The sequence below is a fragment of the Chiloscyllium plagiosum genome, unplaced genomic scaffold, assembly GCF_037043375.1.
Source record: "Chiloscyllium plagiosum isolate Xiang-an unplaced genomic scaffold, Cpla_swu_hap1 HiC_scaffold_10, whole genome shotgun sequence".
Taxonomy (NCBI): Eukaryota; Metazoa; Chordata; class Chondrichthyes; order Orectolobiformes; family Hemiscylliidae; genus Chiloscyllium; species Chiloscyllium plagiosum.
The window spans coordinates 114,050,621-114,066,226 of NW_028270148.1; the positions used below are offsets into that span (position 1 = coordinate 114,050,621).

Genomic DNA, 15,606 nt, shown 5'->3' on the forward strand with positions numbered 1-15,606 from the left:
TCATGTTCTTCTCAGTTATCGTGAATTCTGTAGCTGCTACTCAATTATTTTTCCGCTCCACAATCTCAGTGACTTTAGATCAAACTGGATTGCATGCTATATTGAGCATTACTCAAGTGTTCATGGTATATAGCACAAAAAGTGGCCATTCTTCCCATCATGTCTATGCCAGTCCCTGTTCTGGGGGAGTTAGTGGCATCGTGCCAATGTCACTAGACCAGCAATTCAGAGGCTCAGGTCAGTGTTCTGGAGGCATGGGTTTCAAATCTCACCACAGCGGCTGGTGGAATTTAAGTTTGATTAATAAAATCTGGAAGTGAAATCTGGCCTCCGATATGGCACCATTGCAACTGTCATCGATTGATATGAAATCCTGGCAGGTTCACTAAGGCCTATTTAGGGAAGGAATTTGCCACCATTACCCAGTCTGGCCTATGTGTGAACCCAGGCCCACAGCAATGCAGTTGACTCATAATTGAAGTGGTACAGCATCCACCCAGTCCAAACGCAATGAGCAACAATCATTGGCATGGCCATTGACTCCCATCTCATAAAATAAAAATTTAAAAACTGAGCTCAGCCAGGGCAATGATAGTTCTACTGCAAATCCAAGTGCTCTCAGATCACGGGAAGAGAAATCAGCCATGGTTCTAATCCCAATGACACAAAAGTCACTCCCAATTCTTTTCTTGTTGTTGCTAGGGTGACACCTTGTACATTCTCCAGATTAAACCGGCTCTTTCAGGACCACAGCTGGTGAGGCTGACATTTCCTGCTGACAGGCTTGACTTTGACAGAGGGAAAAAAAACAGCACAACCAAAAATGCCAACAGCAAGGCCAATTCCTAGTCTTCCACCAGCCCGCTCCTGCCCATTGGTAAAAAAAAAATAAATTGACCGTTCCTGCATATCTGTTCTTTAAATAAACATCAAAGACTAATTTTTACCTCAGTTACTGTTCAAAACTAAAGCAGCTACAGTTGTTTTGGTACATGGTGTTAAAATAAAGGAAATAAAAAGACATGGTCTTTACAGCAGTCAGTTCCTGTCAAAGAACTGCTGGCAATCCAACTTCTGCCTTATTTGCATGCTGCCATTATATGCATCAATGCACACGAAATGTTCTCCATCACAAAAACATTCACTAGATCACCATTTGCTCACTGTCGCTCCATCCTGGAACTCCCTGCTATTCTGGGTGTCCTTACACCACAAGAAATGCAGTGGTTCAACAAGGTGGTTCACCACCAGCATCTAAAGGATAATCTTCTCCAGCAGTCCTGGAGACATAGTGGTAATGTCCCCAGGAATCCAGAGGTGTCGGTTAGTGATCAGGTGCTATGTATTCAAATGCCACCGTGACAGCATTTGGATTCGGATTCCGGGATTGCAAGCTAGTCTCAGGAACCACGAATATCGTAAAAAACCCGCCAGGTTCATCAATGTCATGGGAAGGTAGTCTGTTGTCCTGACCCCTGACCCACAGCAATGTAGCTGAGCCTCTGAAATAACCTGGACAGCCATTCCGCTCAGGGGCAAATAGGACAGACTACAAGTGCTGGTCCTGTTAGTAATGCTCACACCCCATGAAAGAATACTGGAAAAATTAGGGATGGGCAATAAGTGTTGGCCCAGCCAATCACACTCCCATTCTGTGAATGCAATAAACACATAATGAAATATGTTCTTTTGTAGGTAACCATTGTGAACCTGGGTACACAAGAAGCACATTCATTATGTGGGGCATTTAAAAGGAGGTTTATAGCTAAAAGTTGAATTGAACAAATGAAACAAGAATGTTGAATTCCAACAGAGATACATTGACAATGTACATTTCTGTACTTATAACCGGATGTTTATAATTAGTCTATTCACCGCTGTAGCCTTTAATAGCATCAGCATCTTACTTACATACAAAAGCCACATCAATAAAATCTGGAAGTAAACACCAGAACCTGAATCAGCTGCTGACAGCTTACATAAACCGTTAAAAAGAAACTTGTGTAAATATTACTCTGCATAGGGCCTTTGGAAATATTACTTCCTCCATGTTTTTACAATACTGCCATACACAGTAACCAATCATAGAATCATCGAGAGTCATACAGCACAGAAACAGACCCTTCAGCCCATGCCAAACACCCAATCCCAAACTAAACTAGTCCCACCTGCCTGCTCCTGGCCCCTAACCCTCAAATGTCTTTTAAATGTTGTAATCGTACCCACATCCACCACTTCCTCTATACGTTCATTCAATAAATGAGCCACTCTGTTTAAAAAAATTGTTCATGTCCTTCTTAAATCTCTCTCCTCTCACCTTAAAATATTACCCCTAATATTGAAATCCCCCCACCCTAGGGAAAGGGCACTTGCTATTCACCTTACCCTCATGTTTTTATAAACCTCTATAATGTCATCCCTCACCCTCCTATACTCCAGTGAAAAAGGTCCCAGTCGAATTCAAACCCTCCATTCCTGGCAACATCCTGGTAAATCTCTTCTGAACTCTCTTCAATTTAATAATATCCTTCCTGTAGCAGAGCGACCAGAACTGTACATAGTATTCCTCTTACACTAAAAAGTCTGAGCAATGAAGGCAAGTGTGCTAAATGCCTTCTTAACCATCTTGCCTAGATGTGATTGAAGTCAGGTTATTCTCTGCAGGGCAGAGGCCTGAGTAAATAGAGGCATGAAACAGTGTGGGCTCTCAAAAAAGGTTCGGCAGCAGTAACAGCTTTCATTCACCGAGTATCTTTGAGGTTAAAAGACAAAAAACAGGTAATGACAAATATGGAGATATTACGAAAGTTGGGACTTCAAGAAGCAAAGAGGAGAGAGTGATGGAGAATTGAAGGGGATTGGGCACGGAATTACAGAACATGCTGACTGGATTAGTGGAGGCTCAGCCACCAGTGGTGAGGCAAGGAGAGGATGTGAGGATTGGTGATGGCACAGCCACCATGTTTAAAACAGTTCTCTGGAAGTTCATTTCACACATAAACCACCATGCAAAAAAATTGCCCCACATGTCTTTCTTAAATCTTTCTCCTCTCACCTTACAAATATGCCCCTTGGGCTTAAAATCCCCCACTTTAGGGACAAGACACCTGTCATTCACCTTATTTATACTTCTCATGATCTTAAGAACCCTGATAAGGCCACCCTCAACTTCTTATGCTCCAGTGAAAGAAGTCCCAGCCAACCCAGCATATCTTTGTAACTCAAACCTTCCATACCCGGCAACATCCTGGTAAGTCTATTCAGAACCCTCTCCAGCTTAATAATATCCTTCCTATAACAGATCAACCAGAACTGGACAGAGAACTCTCGAAGACAACTCACCAACTTTTATACAACTCAACATTATGTCCCAATTCCTATTCTCAATGGTCTGAGCAATGAAGTGCGCTAAACATCTTCTTAACCATCCTGTCTACATGTGATGCAAACTTCAAAAAATTATGTATCTGAATCCCTTGGTCTCTCTTTTCTACAACACTACCCAAGGTTCAGGCTATCCAGATGGCTGCTATTAAAGCACTTTGTCTTATTTCTAATGTTACCTGATCTAAATATATGAGAGATGTGGACACGATATTCGACTTAACAGTGGGATTTTACCTAAGAGTACATCAGCAGACAAAACAGTACTGGACCTGACTTTAACACTAAGCAAGTGGGTAGATTTTGAATGGGTTAAAATCAGGCTCATTAAGTTACAGAATGTCAGAATTTTATTTAAATTGAGAAAAAAAAACACAAATGGACTTGAGGGGGAACTTGTACATGAGACACAGAAAGCTAACACACAGGTAATCAGGAAGACTAATGGTATGTTGAGCCTTATTTCAAGGGGGTTGGAATATAAGAGTGGGGAAGTCTTACTGTAACTGTACAAGATGCTGGGGAGACCAGTTTTGGTCCCCTCATTTATTTCATTGGAGTCAGTTCAGCGAAGATTTCCTGGGATAAGCCCTGGTATGGAGGGATTGTCTTATGGGTAAAGGTTAAACAAGTTGGGACTCTATTCACTGGAGTTGAGAAGAATGAGAGAGGATCTCATTGAAACATATTAGACTCTTAAAGGGCTGGAACTGCTGAGAGTTTTTTTTAACTCATGGGAAAGTCGAGGACACAGCCTCAGAATAAAGGGGCACCAATTTCAGACTGAGATGAGGAGGAATTTATTTTCTTAGCGGTCTCCACGTGTTCTGCAAACCTCTTGGTGGCAAAAGTTGATCGGTTTTTATCCTCCCCCCCTCCCCCTTCAAAACTTCTGCAGAGTAACGCAGCTGTACGAACACACTCGACATCACAAAGTTGGTAAAAACAATGACTGCAGATGCTGGAAACCAGATTCTGGATTAGAGTGGTGCTGGAAGAGCACAGCAATTCAGGCAGCATCCGAGGAGCAGGAAAACTGACGTTTCGGGCAAAAACCCTTTATTCCTGACGAAGGGCTTTTGCCCGAAACGTCGATTTTACTTCTCCTTGGATGCTGCCTGAACTGCTGTGCTCTTCCAGCACCACTGATCCAGAATCACAAAGTTGGTACGACTGGCCTTTAAAAAATGAAACTTGAGAGAAAGCAATGAGCTCTTAGAGAAAACCGTTTTCTGCGGGCACTTCCCCTTGATAGTTCAACTTCTAGATAAACAATGTTTCAAAACGTCTGTTAACCGCGAGTAACAAAAAATCTTGTTTTTCAACTGTAAACAGTGAGTTAAACAAAAAGAAACTTGACGAATTCATGATAATAACTTTTAATCGCAATGAAAGCAGTCATCTTTTGTCTAAGTCACTGCAACTTGGGTTTAAGAGCTCAGCGTCAGTATGAAGTGAGACGGGAACTGGGTCTTGCTAAAATATATTGCGTATAAGCACAGAGAAACAGTCTCTCTCTCTCACACACACATTTGACCACTTCTTGTTGGAGAAGTTGCAATCCACAGTGACATTACAAAGTAACCAGAGGAAAATGCTTAGACTTGCAAATAGTCCTGAAGAGTACAGAGAGCTACTCAGCGTGGAGACAGATTCCAACTGGGTCCTGTCAAAGATATTGACCCACTGTGGGGTTAGACCCCTAACCTCTTGCAGAACATCTATTTACTGAGAACAATGTTGACAACACCCCACGGGCAAATCTGAAAATCCCAGTTCAGAAAATACATCCCCAGCCTCTCCTCCCAGTGGATCCGCAATAATGATCTACCTTTTTCACAAGGTATCCCTCCCGGACAACTTTGGCCTCCTCTTCCATGGCTTTGTGCTCCTTGCTCTGTGAGCAGACAGACCTCAGGCTATGTTCCAAATGACCGTCTTACCCACTCACCGCCCCTTTTCTTGTTCTATATAGAACGTTATTTCCTTGTGTTGCATCACGAGGACCAGGAAAGTAAGTTTCCGTTCTCAACGCTGTGTAAAAACCTCAAGAAACGATTGCTGATAAAGTAAAGCAGTACCCTGTTTGACAATTCATTGAGAATGGAAGTGAGAGATGAATTTTCGCTGCTGGTTAATCCACTTGAGGTGATTATGTATTGGTGGCTGCAGTCAATTTTACCCAGCAGAAACAATTTTTTTTATTATGAAAAAACATACATCTGTAATTTGAAATAGTTTATAAATACAATGTTTTACAACACCCTGTTATCTCACTATGTTTGGGCATCTGTTCACACCCCATCTGAATAAGGCAAAGTATTGCATACCAGGCGAAAGTGGGTACTGCAGAAGCTGGAAACCAGAGTCTAGATCAGAGTGGTGCTGGAAAAGTACAGCAGGTCAGGCAGCATCCGAAGAGCAGGATAATCGACATTTCGGGCAAAAGCCCTTCACCAGGAATAATGGCAGGGAGCCTCCGGGGTGGAGAGAGAAATGGGGGGGCTGGGGATGAAGGTAGCAAAGAGCACAATAGATGGATGGAGGTGGGAATATAGGTGATAGGTTCGAGAGGAGGGTGGAGTGGATAGGTGGGAAGGGAGATAGACAGGTAGGACAGGTCATGGGGACGGTGCTGAGCTGGAAGGTTGGAACTGAGGTAAGGTGGGGGGAGGGGAAATGAGGAAACTGGTGAAGTCCACATTGATGCCCTGGGGTTGAAGTGTTCCGAGGCGGAAGATGAGGCATTCTTCCTCCAGGCCTCGGGTGGTGAGGGAACGGCGGTGAAGGAGGTCCATGACCTCCATGTCCTCGGCAGAGTGGGAGGGGGAGTTGAAATGTTGGGCCACGGGGCGGTGTGGTTGATTGGTGCAGGTGTCCCAGAGATGTTCCCTAAAGCGCTCTGCTAGGAGGTGTCCAATCTCCCCAATGTAGAGGAGACTGCATCGGGAGCAACGGATACAATAAATGATATTGGTGGATGTGCAGGTAAAACTTTGATGGATGTGGAAGGCTCCTTTGGGGCCTTGGATGGAGGTGAGGGAGGAGGTGTGGGCGCAGGTTTTGCAATTCCTGTGGTGGCAGGGGAAGGTGCTAGGACGGGAGGGTGGGTTGTTGGGTGGCATGGACCTAACCAGGTAGTCACCGAGGGAATGGTCTTTGCGGAAAGTGAAAAGACGTGGTGAGGGAAATATATCACTGGTGGTGGGGTCCGTTTGGAGGTGGCGGAAATGTTGGCAGATGATTTGGTTTATGCGGAGTTTGGTAGGGTGGAAGGTGAGCACCAGGGGGGTTCTGTCCTTCTTACAGCTGGAGGGGTGGGTTTGAGAGCAGAGGTGCGGGACGTGGATGAGATGCATTGGAGGGCATCTTCAACCATGTGGGAAGGGAAATTATGGTCTTTAAAGAAGGAGGCCATCTGGTGTGTTCTGTGGTGGAATTGATCCTCCTGGGAGCAGATACAGTAGAAGCGGAGGAATTGGGAATATGCCTCTGCCGTATCTGCTCCCAGGAGGACCAGTTCCACCACAGAACACTACCACTGTCGACAGAGCCTGGACCTTGTCATTAAGTCCTTGAGAACAGAGGTCAAACCCACAGCTTTTTAATACAGGATTTCAAAAGTGGGATCTCAAAACCACTGGACACCTCAGCTGGGGATGTAGTTGAAGTTTTACAGTGTTGATGTCTCATTGAACCATACAGGATTCTCAAGGGATTTGACAGGGCAAATACTGAGAGAATGTTTACCCTCATGGGAGAGTCTAGGCATTTATTTTTCCATCTTCTCTCTATTCTGGGCACCACTTTTATGCTGGTCCATAGCTTCCCTTGAACTCAGTGGCTTGCTAGGCTACTTCAGAGGGCAGTTGAGAGTCAACCACATTGCTGTGGGTCTGGAGTCACATGTACACCAGATCAAATGGAGGTGGCAGTCTTCCTTCCCTGACAGACATTATTGAATCACGTGGGTTTTTCCGACAATCAACAATGGTTTCTTGGCCATCGGTAAATTCTTAATTCCAGATTTTTTTTTTTTAATTTTAAATTGAACTCAAATTTAACCACCTGCCATGGCAGCATTTGAACCCAGTGCCCCAGAAAATTAACTGAGTTTGTGGATTAATAGACTAGCAATGATACCACTAGGCCATCACCTCTGCTCTGAAGAGGCATAATCTCAGAATGAAGGGGCATCAATTTAAGGCTGAGCTGAGGAGGAATTTCTTCTCTCAGAGGACTGGGAGTCTTTGGAACTCCTTGCCCCAGAGAACTGTGGGGGCAGAGTCCTTGTGTATAATTAAGGCTGAGATAAACAGATTCTGGATCAGCCAGGGAGTCAAGGGAAAGGGCAGGAAGAGTGAATGTGAGGAATGTTGGATCAGATATGATCCTGTTGAATTGTGGAGCAGGTTTGAGGGGATGAATGGCCTCTGCCTGTTCCTATTTCTTTTGGTCTTAAACGGATGTAGGAATTTATGATGCAACAAGCTCAAAAGAAGTACATGGTCATAGTTTTTTTTTTAACATCGAATCATACAGGATGGAAACAGACCCTTTGGTGCAAGGGGCTTTGAGATGCCATAGTAATCTTATTGAATTGTGAAGCAGGCTGGAGGGTCTGAATGGTCTACCCATCTCCTAATTTGTATGGTAATATGTCCCTAGCATGGATACAGAAGCTCTGGATTGGAGTCCCATTTCCAGGACTTGATGACCAAGGAAGGTGCATTCATAATAAGGTTAAACGGTCAAGTCAAAAATCTTTCCAACACATGTCAATGGTGGGTGGTAAGATTAGGAGAGATTCCTGGTCAGCCAAATTATGGAAATAAATTGGAGCCTCTACCAAAACTGTCCATAGTTCCAGACTACAACCTGCATGTGAAAGGTCCCATAACAACCTGAAGTCTGTGGGTAAACTGTGACATAGACTACCACAAGAGGTTTGGGCGAACAATAGTGGAGAAGCTATTCCCTGTGACTTGAGTCATAGTTTTAAAACAATTGGCCAAGGAACTATAAGGGAAATAGAAAGCAACTGTTGAAGCAGGGGTAAGGTCAGACTTCGCTGTAGCTGTCAACTGGCTATTGGAGATGCATTTGAAGAGATAAAGTTTACCCATTTATAGGGTAATTGTTTGGGAGTGAGATAAGTTGGATAGTCTTTTGAGGAGCTATGAAGACAGATTGGAGAAGTTAGGATTGTTTTCCCTGGAGAAGAGAAGGCAAGAGGAGATTTGAGCAAGGGGTTCAAAATCATGAGGGGTCTGGACAGAGCAGATAGGGAGAAACTGCTTCCACTCGTGAAAGGATCAAGAATGAGAGAGCACACATTTAAAGTACCTGATTAAAAAGAGCAGAAGTGAGATGAGGAAAGGCTTTTCATGCAGTGATTGGCTAGAATCTGGAATGCCATGTCTGAGTCTGTGGTGGAGGCAGATTCAGTTGGAGCAAATGGGATTACACTGAAAAGGAAGAATATGCAGGTTTATGGGGAGATGACTGGAGAATGACAGTTAGGGGATTGAACATTTAGAAAGCCAACTCAGAGATGATGGGCCAAATGGCCTCCATTTACACTGTAAGCATTCTGTGATAGTGGGTTGATAGCAGATCTCCACATTGCAGAGGATTCAGGAGGCACTGTGCTTCCCTACCTCTATTTAAAGGATGAATTTTGAAACAATTTCCTATTAGTAACAGCCTCTAGAGGTATCTCAAGGACAGGGATCCAGGCTCCATGTGGAGTAGCTCATAGTAATTGAAGGGCTTGAGCAAAAGGGAGAGGCTGATAGACTGGGGCTATTTTCCCTGGAGTGTCAGAGGCTGAGGGGTGATCTTATCTAAGTTTATAAAATCATGAAGGGCATGGACAGAGTGAATAACCAAAGGCTTTTCCACAGGGTAGGGGAGTCCAAAACTAAAGAGCATAGGTTTAAGGTGAGAGGGCAAAGATTAAAAGGGACATAAGGAGCAACTTTTTCACGCAGCGAGTGGTGTGTGTATGGAATGAGCTGCCAGAGGAAGTGGTGGAGGCTGGTACAATTACAGCATTTAAAAGGTAGCTGGATGGAACATGAAAAGGAAGGGTTTAGAGGGACATGGACTAAATGCTGGCAAGTGGGATTAACTTAATTTAGGATATCAGGTTGGCATTGCTGAGTTGGATTGAAGGGTGTGTTTCCGTGCTGTACATCTCTGTGACTATAAGCAAATGATTTCCGGGACAGATTGGAAAATAGATACAAGACCTTCTCTTAGAAAGTTGTCTCTTTTGGACAGTTCAATCAATATAACAGTTCTAATTTTGTCTGCGTATACCAATTGCCCCCATAAACTGGAATCCCAACCACTTTTTATCTTATCTGGGAAGCAAAGAATAACTTTCATCTCTAACAAGCTCCTCCATGGATCCCTACAGCACAGCAATAACCACATCCTCATAATTTCAGGAACATTTACTTACTCCTGAGCTTTGCTATCATGATCCTAAGTATCCTGTATTTTTGCATTAGTCTCATACATACCTATTATCTTACTTTTTGCAATGAGTTTCTCACATAGAGCCTATTCATTAGCAATTAAAACCCATAAGTACAACTTTTATCACATTATCTTTCTCCATACTGTAATATTCTTGGTCTCATTTGTTGCTAAAGGACAGTTACAGAGCTTGCTGAGGTAAGAAAAATATTAATTTATCTTACTGTGACTTCATCTTGACACAAGGCTGTAAGAGAGAAAGCAAGGTCATGCGACATTGTACATGTACATTAAGAATCATAGTTACACGTAACATGCGCTCATTGATTTTCCAAAATCTTCACTTAGGAGTAAGAAAGTAAAGTCTAACAAATCCATGTTGACTGCATGAATAAATCCACACCTTCCTCAATATTTCCATTTTCACCACAACAGGCAGGAACTGACTCCAGTTTCATCTGTTCGTCATTGCCTGATCAAACACAAGTTGATCCATGGGCCAGCATTTATTGACCATCCCTAATTTCTCTTGAGTAGGTGCTAGTGGTGAGCTGCCTACTTGGACTGCTGTCGTCCATGTGGTGTAGATTCACCCACAATGCTACTGGAGAGGGAGTTCCAGAGTTTGACTGACTGACCATGGAGGAACAGTGATATATTTCCGAGCCAGGATGGGGAGTGACTTGAAGGGGAACTTAAAGGTGGTGGTGTTCCCATGTATCTGTTGTTCTGGGTAGTCTCTCACATCTGAGTTGAAAACTTGCATGTCTAAGTTCCAGTCCAAGCAAGGGAACCTGACAGATCCCAGGCTGACCCTGCAGGTCAGTACAGGTTGTTCTGCTATAACACACATTTCGTTAACACGAATTCACTATAACCATGATTGTCGAATTGGGAACACTGTTTGAGGAGAAAGTGAGGTCTGCAGATGCTGGAGATCAGAGCTGGAAATGTGTTGCTGGAAAAGCGCAGCAGGTCAGGCAGCATCCAGGGAACAGGAGAATCGACGTTTCGGGCATAAGCCCTTTTTCAGGAATGAGGAAAGTTTGTCCAGCAGGCTAAGATAAAAGGTAGGGAGGAGGGACTTGGGGGAGGGGCGTCGGAAATGTGATAGGTGGAAAGAGGTCAAGGTGAGGGTGATAGGTCAGACTGGGGTGGGGGCGGAGAGGTCGGGAAGAAGATTGCAAGTTAGGAAGGCGGTGCTGAATTTGATGGATTTGACTGAGACAGGGTGGGGGGAAGGGAAATGAGGAAAGTGGTGAAATCCGAGTTCATCCCTTGTGGTTGGAGGGTTCCTAGCCGGAAGATGAGGCGTTCTTCCTCCAACCGTCGTTTTGTTGTGGTCTGACGATGGAGGAGTCCAAAGACCTGCATATCCTTGGTGGAGTGGGAGGGGGAATTGAAATGTTGAGCTACAGGGTGGTTGGGTTGGTTGGTCCGGGTGTCCCAGAGGTGTTCTCTGAAACGCTCCGCAAGTAGCCGGCCTGTCTCCCCAATATAGAGGAGGCCACATCGGGTGCAGAGGATGCAATAGATGATATGTGTGGAGGTGCAGGTGAATCTGTGGCGAATATGGAAGTTTCCTTTGGGGCCTTGGAGGGAGGTGAGGGGGGAGGTGTGGGCGCAAGTCTTGCACCTCCTGCGGTTGCAGGGGAAGGTGCCGGGAGTGGAGGTTGGGTTGGTAGGGGGTGTGGATCTGACGAGGGAGTCACGGAGGGAGTGGTCTTTACGGAATGCTGATAGGGGAGGGGAGGGAAATATATCCTTGGTGGTGGGGTCCGTTTGGAGGTAGCGGAAATGACGGCTGTTTCTAAAGCATGTCTTGGTTATAACGTGATTCCGGCCCTATTAGGTTAAATGGTGCTGCTATTACACGATTTTCTTATAACCCGGGATTGCACGAGAACAGGACTATTGCATTATAATGGAACCGACTGTACTGGACGAGAGCTGTGTAGTTGGAGGTGTTAACTCTTGGGCGTTCTCTACAGTCACTTGACCAATTATTTATCCTTCGCTCAACATCATGAAACAGGTTATCCTATCAGATTGCAGTTTGTGGGAGCTTCCTGTGGGTAAAGTTACTGCCACATTTCTTTAGAACTGTTGCTGCACTCAAAAACCTACTTCATTGGCTGTCAATGAAATTATCTGAGGTTGTGAAGAACAGTGCAGAAACGCGAGTCTTTATTTTTAGTTGTCTTTGCAGGCGGAGATTAAAATGTTCATTTTCATGTCTGGGACTCGCTGTAACTTTCTGAATCACAAGCATTTGCTCAAATCTCCCCTCAGTTGCCCTAATTTATTGCTTTTTTTATTGCCAGTACATATTACAACGGAGAACCTTACTGTATAGATTGATTTGTATATCCCTCCTCTTTAGTGGATTTCTGCCATTTTCTTATTTAGAACAACTTTTCGATTCAATGTGGCTGTTTCTCATCACTGTTCACTTTATTTGCACGAAAGGAATTACTCATTCCCTGCCATTGTCACACAAAAAGTCACCCGGTTCTTTGTGACAAATTTCATCTGTCCAATGGCAGGCTTTGAATGCCACAGTAAGAGTGGTCCTTGCTAAACAGGATCAGGACAGGCTGTGTTCCCTGTGCAGCCAAATGCCACTAGTGGGGCTTCAATACAAACCCCATGTGCATGTGGAAGAGGCAGAAAGCTGCACTTTGCTGAGGGTGTACCTTCTGCAGATGAAATGGTGCCCTCATCACCTTAAGCTCAGCGAAAGAGGAAGCAATTGCTTGGCTTTGGGGAATTTGCATTCACTAAACAAATAAAATAAAATGTCAGACATAGTTTAGGTAAAACAGACCTTGCAGGCACTCGCCTGTCTTTAATTGCCTGTCAGAACCTGTTTCTCAAAATCTGTGTTCTTCAAAGTACTGAATTAGAGTTAGATTTTATTGTCACATGTACTCAAGTACAGGGTTACATGAGTACAGTGAAAAGTCTTACAGAGTCACCTTACCCAGAGCCATCTTAGGTACAAAGGTCGCTAGGTACAAAATCTAAGGTACAAAGTGGGGAAAAAGATAGAAGTTCAACATTACAGTTCTTCTTGGTATAAAGTAGGAAAATAAAGAAACAAAATTAAAACTTCAGCACTACTGCCTTTCTTTAGCCATGGGTATTCAGACACTCAACGCTGGGTTTTCCCCACAAGGAAGTTGGGAGGTCATGTTACAGCTGTACAAAATGTTGGTGAGGCCGCTATTGGAATATTGTACGCAATTTTGGTCTCCCTGCCATAGAAAGGATTTTGTGAAACTGAAAGGATTCAGAAAAGATTTACAAGGATGTTGCCAGAGTTGAAGGGTTTGAGCTGCAGGGAGAGGCTGAATAGACTGGGGCTATTTTCCCTGGAGCATCGGAAACTGAGGGGTGACCCTAAAGAGGTTTATAAAATCATGAGGGCCATGGATAGGGTAAATAGACAAGGTCTTTTTCCTGGGGTGGGGGAATCCAAAACTCAAGGGCATAGGTTTAAGGTGAGAGGGGAAAGATTTAAAAGGGGCCTAAAGGGGCAAATTTTTCACGCAGAGGGTGTGCATGTATGGAATGAGATGCCAGAGGAAGTGGTGGAGGCTGGTACAATAACAACATTTAAAAGGCATATGGATGGATACATGAATTGGAAGGTTTTAAAGGGATATGGGCCAAATGCTGGCAAATGGGATGAGATGAATTTAGGATATCTGGTCAGCATGGATGATTTGGACCGAAGGGTTTATTTCCATGCTGTACAGCTCTATGACTCTATGAAGGGCTAGCACTCCCCACAAGGGCTCGTGCTCTCCCCCAGACAGAGATTGATCTCCTATGGGCTGCCATCTTGCCGCTGACTGCGCTGGCCCTCAATGATGCCGCAGTGCCGCTGATCGCTGGAGCTCTGCTCGGCTACCAGACGCCTCATCCGCAAGTGCCAAAGTTCCACTCCAGACCCCAGGTGCTGCCCCACTCCGGACCCCAATGCCATTGCCTCCACGACTGAGCTCTCTCCAGTAGGTAAGTAAAAAAACCGAGCGAACTAAAAAAAAAAATATGAGAAAAAAAGAAAAAAGAAGAAAAGCTGGGAGAGTGGACGTGCCCCGGGTTCAGAGCCCAGATGCTGTCTATGCCACTCCACTATTCAAAACCTATAATTTTGGCCAAGATTCTACTCACAGAATGGTCCTAATGTGTCCTTATCATGTTCATGCTAAAGTTTGGTTGATAATCACTTTTGACAGGTGCTGGGAGCCATACCTTAACGGTGCTACATCAATGTGAACCATTGTTGTCATTTCATCACACTCCTGAAAAAAGAGTTGATAATATTTTCACCTTAGCTCATTTCAGTCTGCTGTTATACATTTCCTTGGTGATATGAACTTAGATAAATTAAGAGCAATGCCCACCTCCTTTCTACAGTTTGCATTTCGTTCAATGTCTGCACAATCATTTTATGATATTATCCTCCATTATGCACCATCCATGCAGATTCTTGCATTTAGAAATGCTGTGATATTACAATTGCAAAGGGAGTTTAGAAGAATGTACCAAAGGATTTTGCCCAAGCTTTGATGATAGTTTGGAGAAAGTGAGGACTGCAGGTGTTAGAGATCACAATCAAGAGTGTGGTGCTGGAAAAGCACAGCAGGTCAGGCAGCATCCGAGGAGCAGGAGCATCGACATTTCCGGCATGAAGGAATGAAGGGCTTATGCCCGAAACATCGATTCTCCTGCTCCGCAGATGCTGCCTGACCTGCTGTGCTTTTGATTATAGTTTGTAAAGAGGAATCTTACGTGCAATTGAATCTACTTTAGATTAAGTGACAATTGGAGGTGGGTGCACATTTGTCATAAACAAGTCTTATTGAATGCCCTAATCACATACAAATCACTGCTGCCACTGAAAGGTGCAGTCGAGGATTATTTTTTGTGACTACACGGAATTGAGCAAAGACAGTGTTGTAAAAAGGTTGTTCGTATTTGAAAGCAGAGAACTTGTGGCTGCTGGCAATCTGAAACAAAGTAAAACAGAAATTGCTGGAAGAATTTAGCATGTCACTCAGACTGAAGAAAGGTCAATCTACTTGAAATGTTAACTCTGTTTTGTCTCCACAGGTGATGGTGGATCTGTTGAGTTTCTCCAGCAAAATTAGCTTTCATATTGTTGTCGTTTATAAAGAGAAATGTGAAGACATCCCATCTTGTGAGTGAACTTCAGTGACTGGATTAAAATCGAAGCCTTTCAAAATGCATTGGGTAAACCTTTAGGAAATTTCTTCCCTTGTAAATGTCTCCTGTAGAATAATGTGAAGGACTCATTCTGCAACAATAATAGCTTAAGTTTACAAATTGCTGATACCCTGAATGTTGGAAATTTGAAGGGGAACAAATGCTGAGAGTCACTAGAGAAGCCAGACTGTGGGGGGAGAGAGAGACAGAGAGAGAAATATACATTTTCTTAAATGTATAGTTTGTTCTCAATCATGATGTGGAGATGCCAGTGTTGAACTGGTGTGAACAAAGTCAGAAGTCACATGACATCAGATTATTGTCCAATTGATTTATTTGAAATCACTAGCTTTCGGAGCGCACATCTGCCGAAGGAGCAGTGTTCCGAAAGCTTGTGATTTCACATAAACCTGATGGACTATAACCTGGTGTCATATGACATCTGATTTTGTTCTCAATCAGTCTAAATGGTGCTCTTCCTCCTTGAATTGGTATTCTTGC

The 15,606-nt window shown here is 43.9% G+C and overlaps 1 protein-coding gene across 2 annotated transcripts in view; it reads right to left on the reverse strand.

The window, feature by feature from the left end:
- Positions 1–15,606, reverse strand: part of plek (pleckstrin) — a 144,010-nt gene that overhangs the window by 41,162 nt on the left and 87,242 nt on the right. Inside the window, exon 1 of one of the 2 annotated variants that reach the window (XM_043696658.2) lies at positions 5,216–5,362. The exons of the other annotated variant lie outside the window; for it this stretch is intronic. Within the exon in view, the coding sequence (XP_043552593.1) occupies positions 5,216–5,263 (48 nt within the window). The 5' untranslated portion in view covers positions 5,264–5,362. Of the gene's footprint in view, positions 1–5,215; positions 5,363–15,606 lie in introns of those variants that run through there. 2 annotated transcript variants of the gene reach the window in all.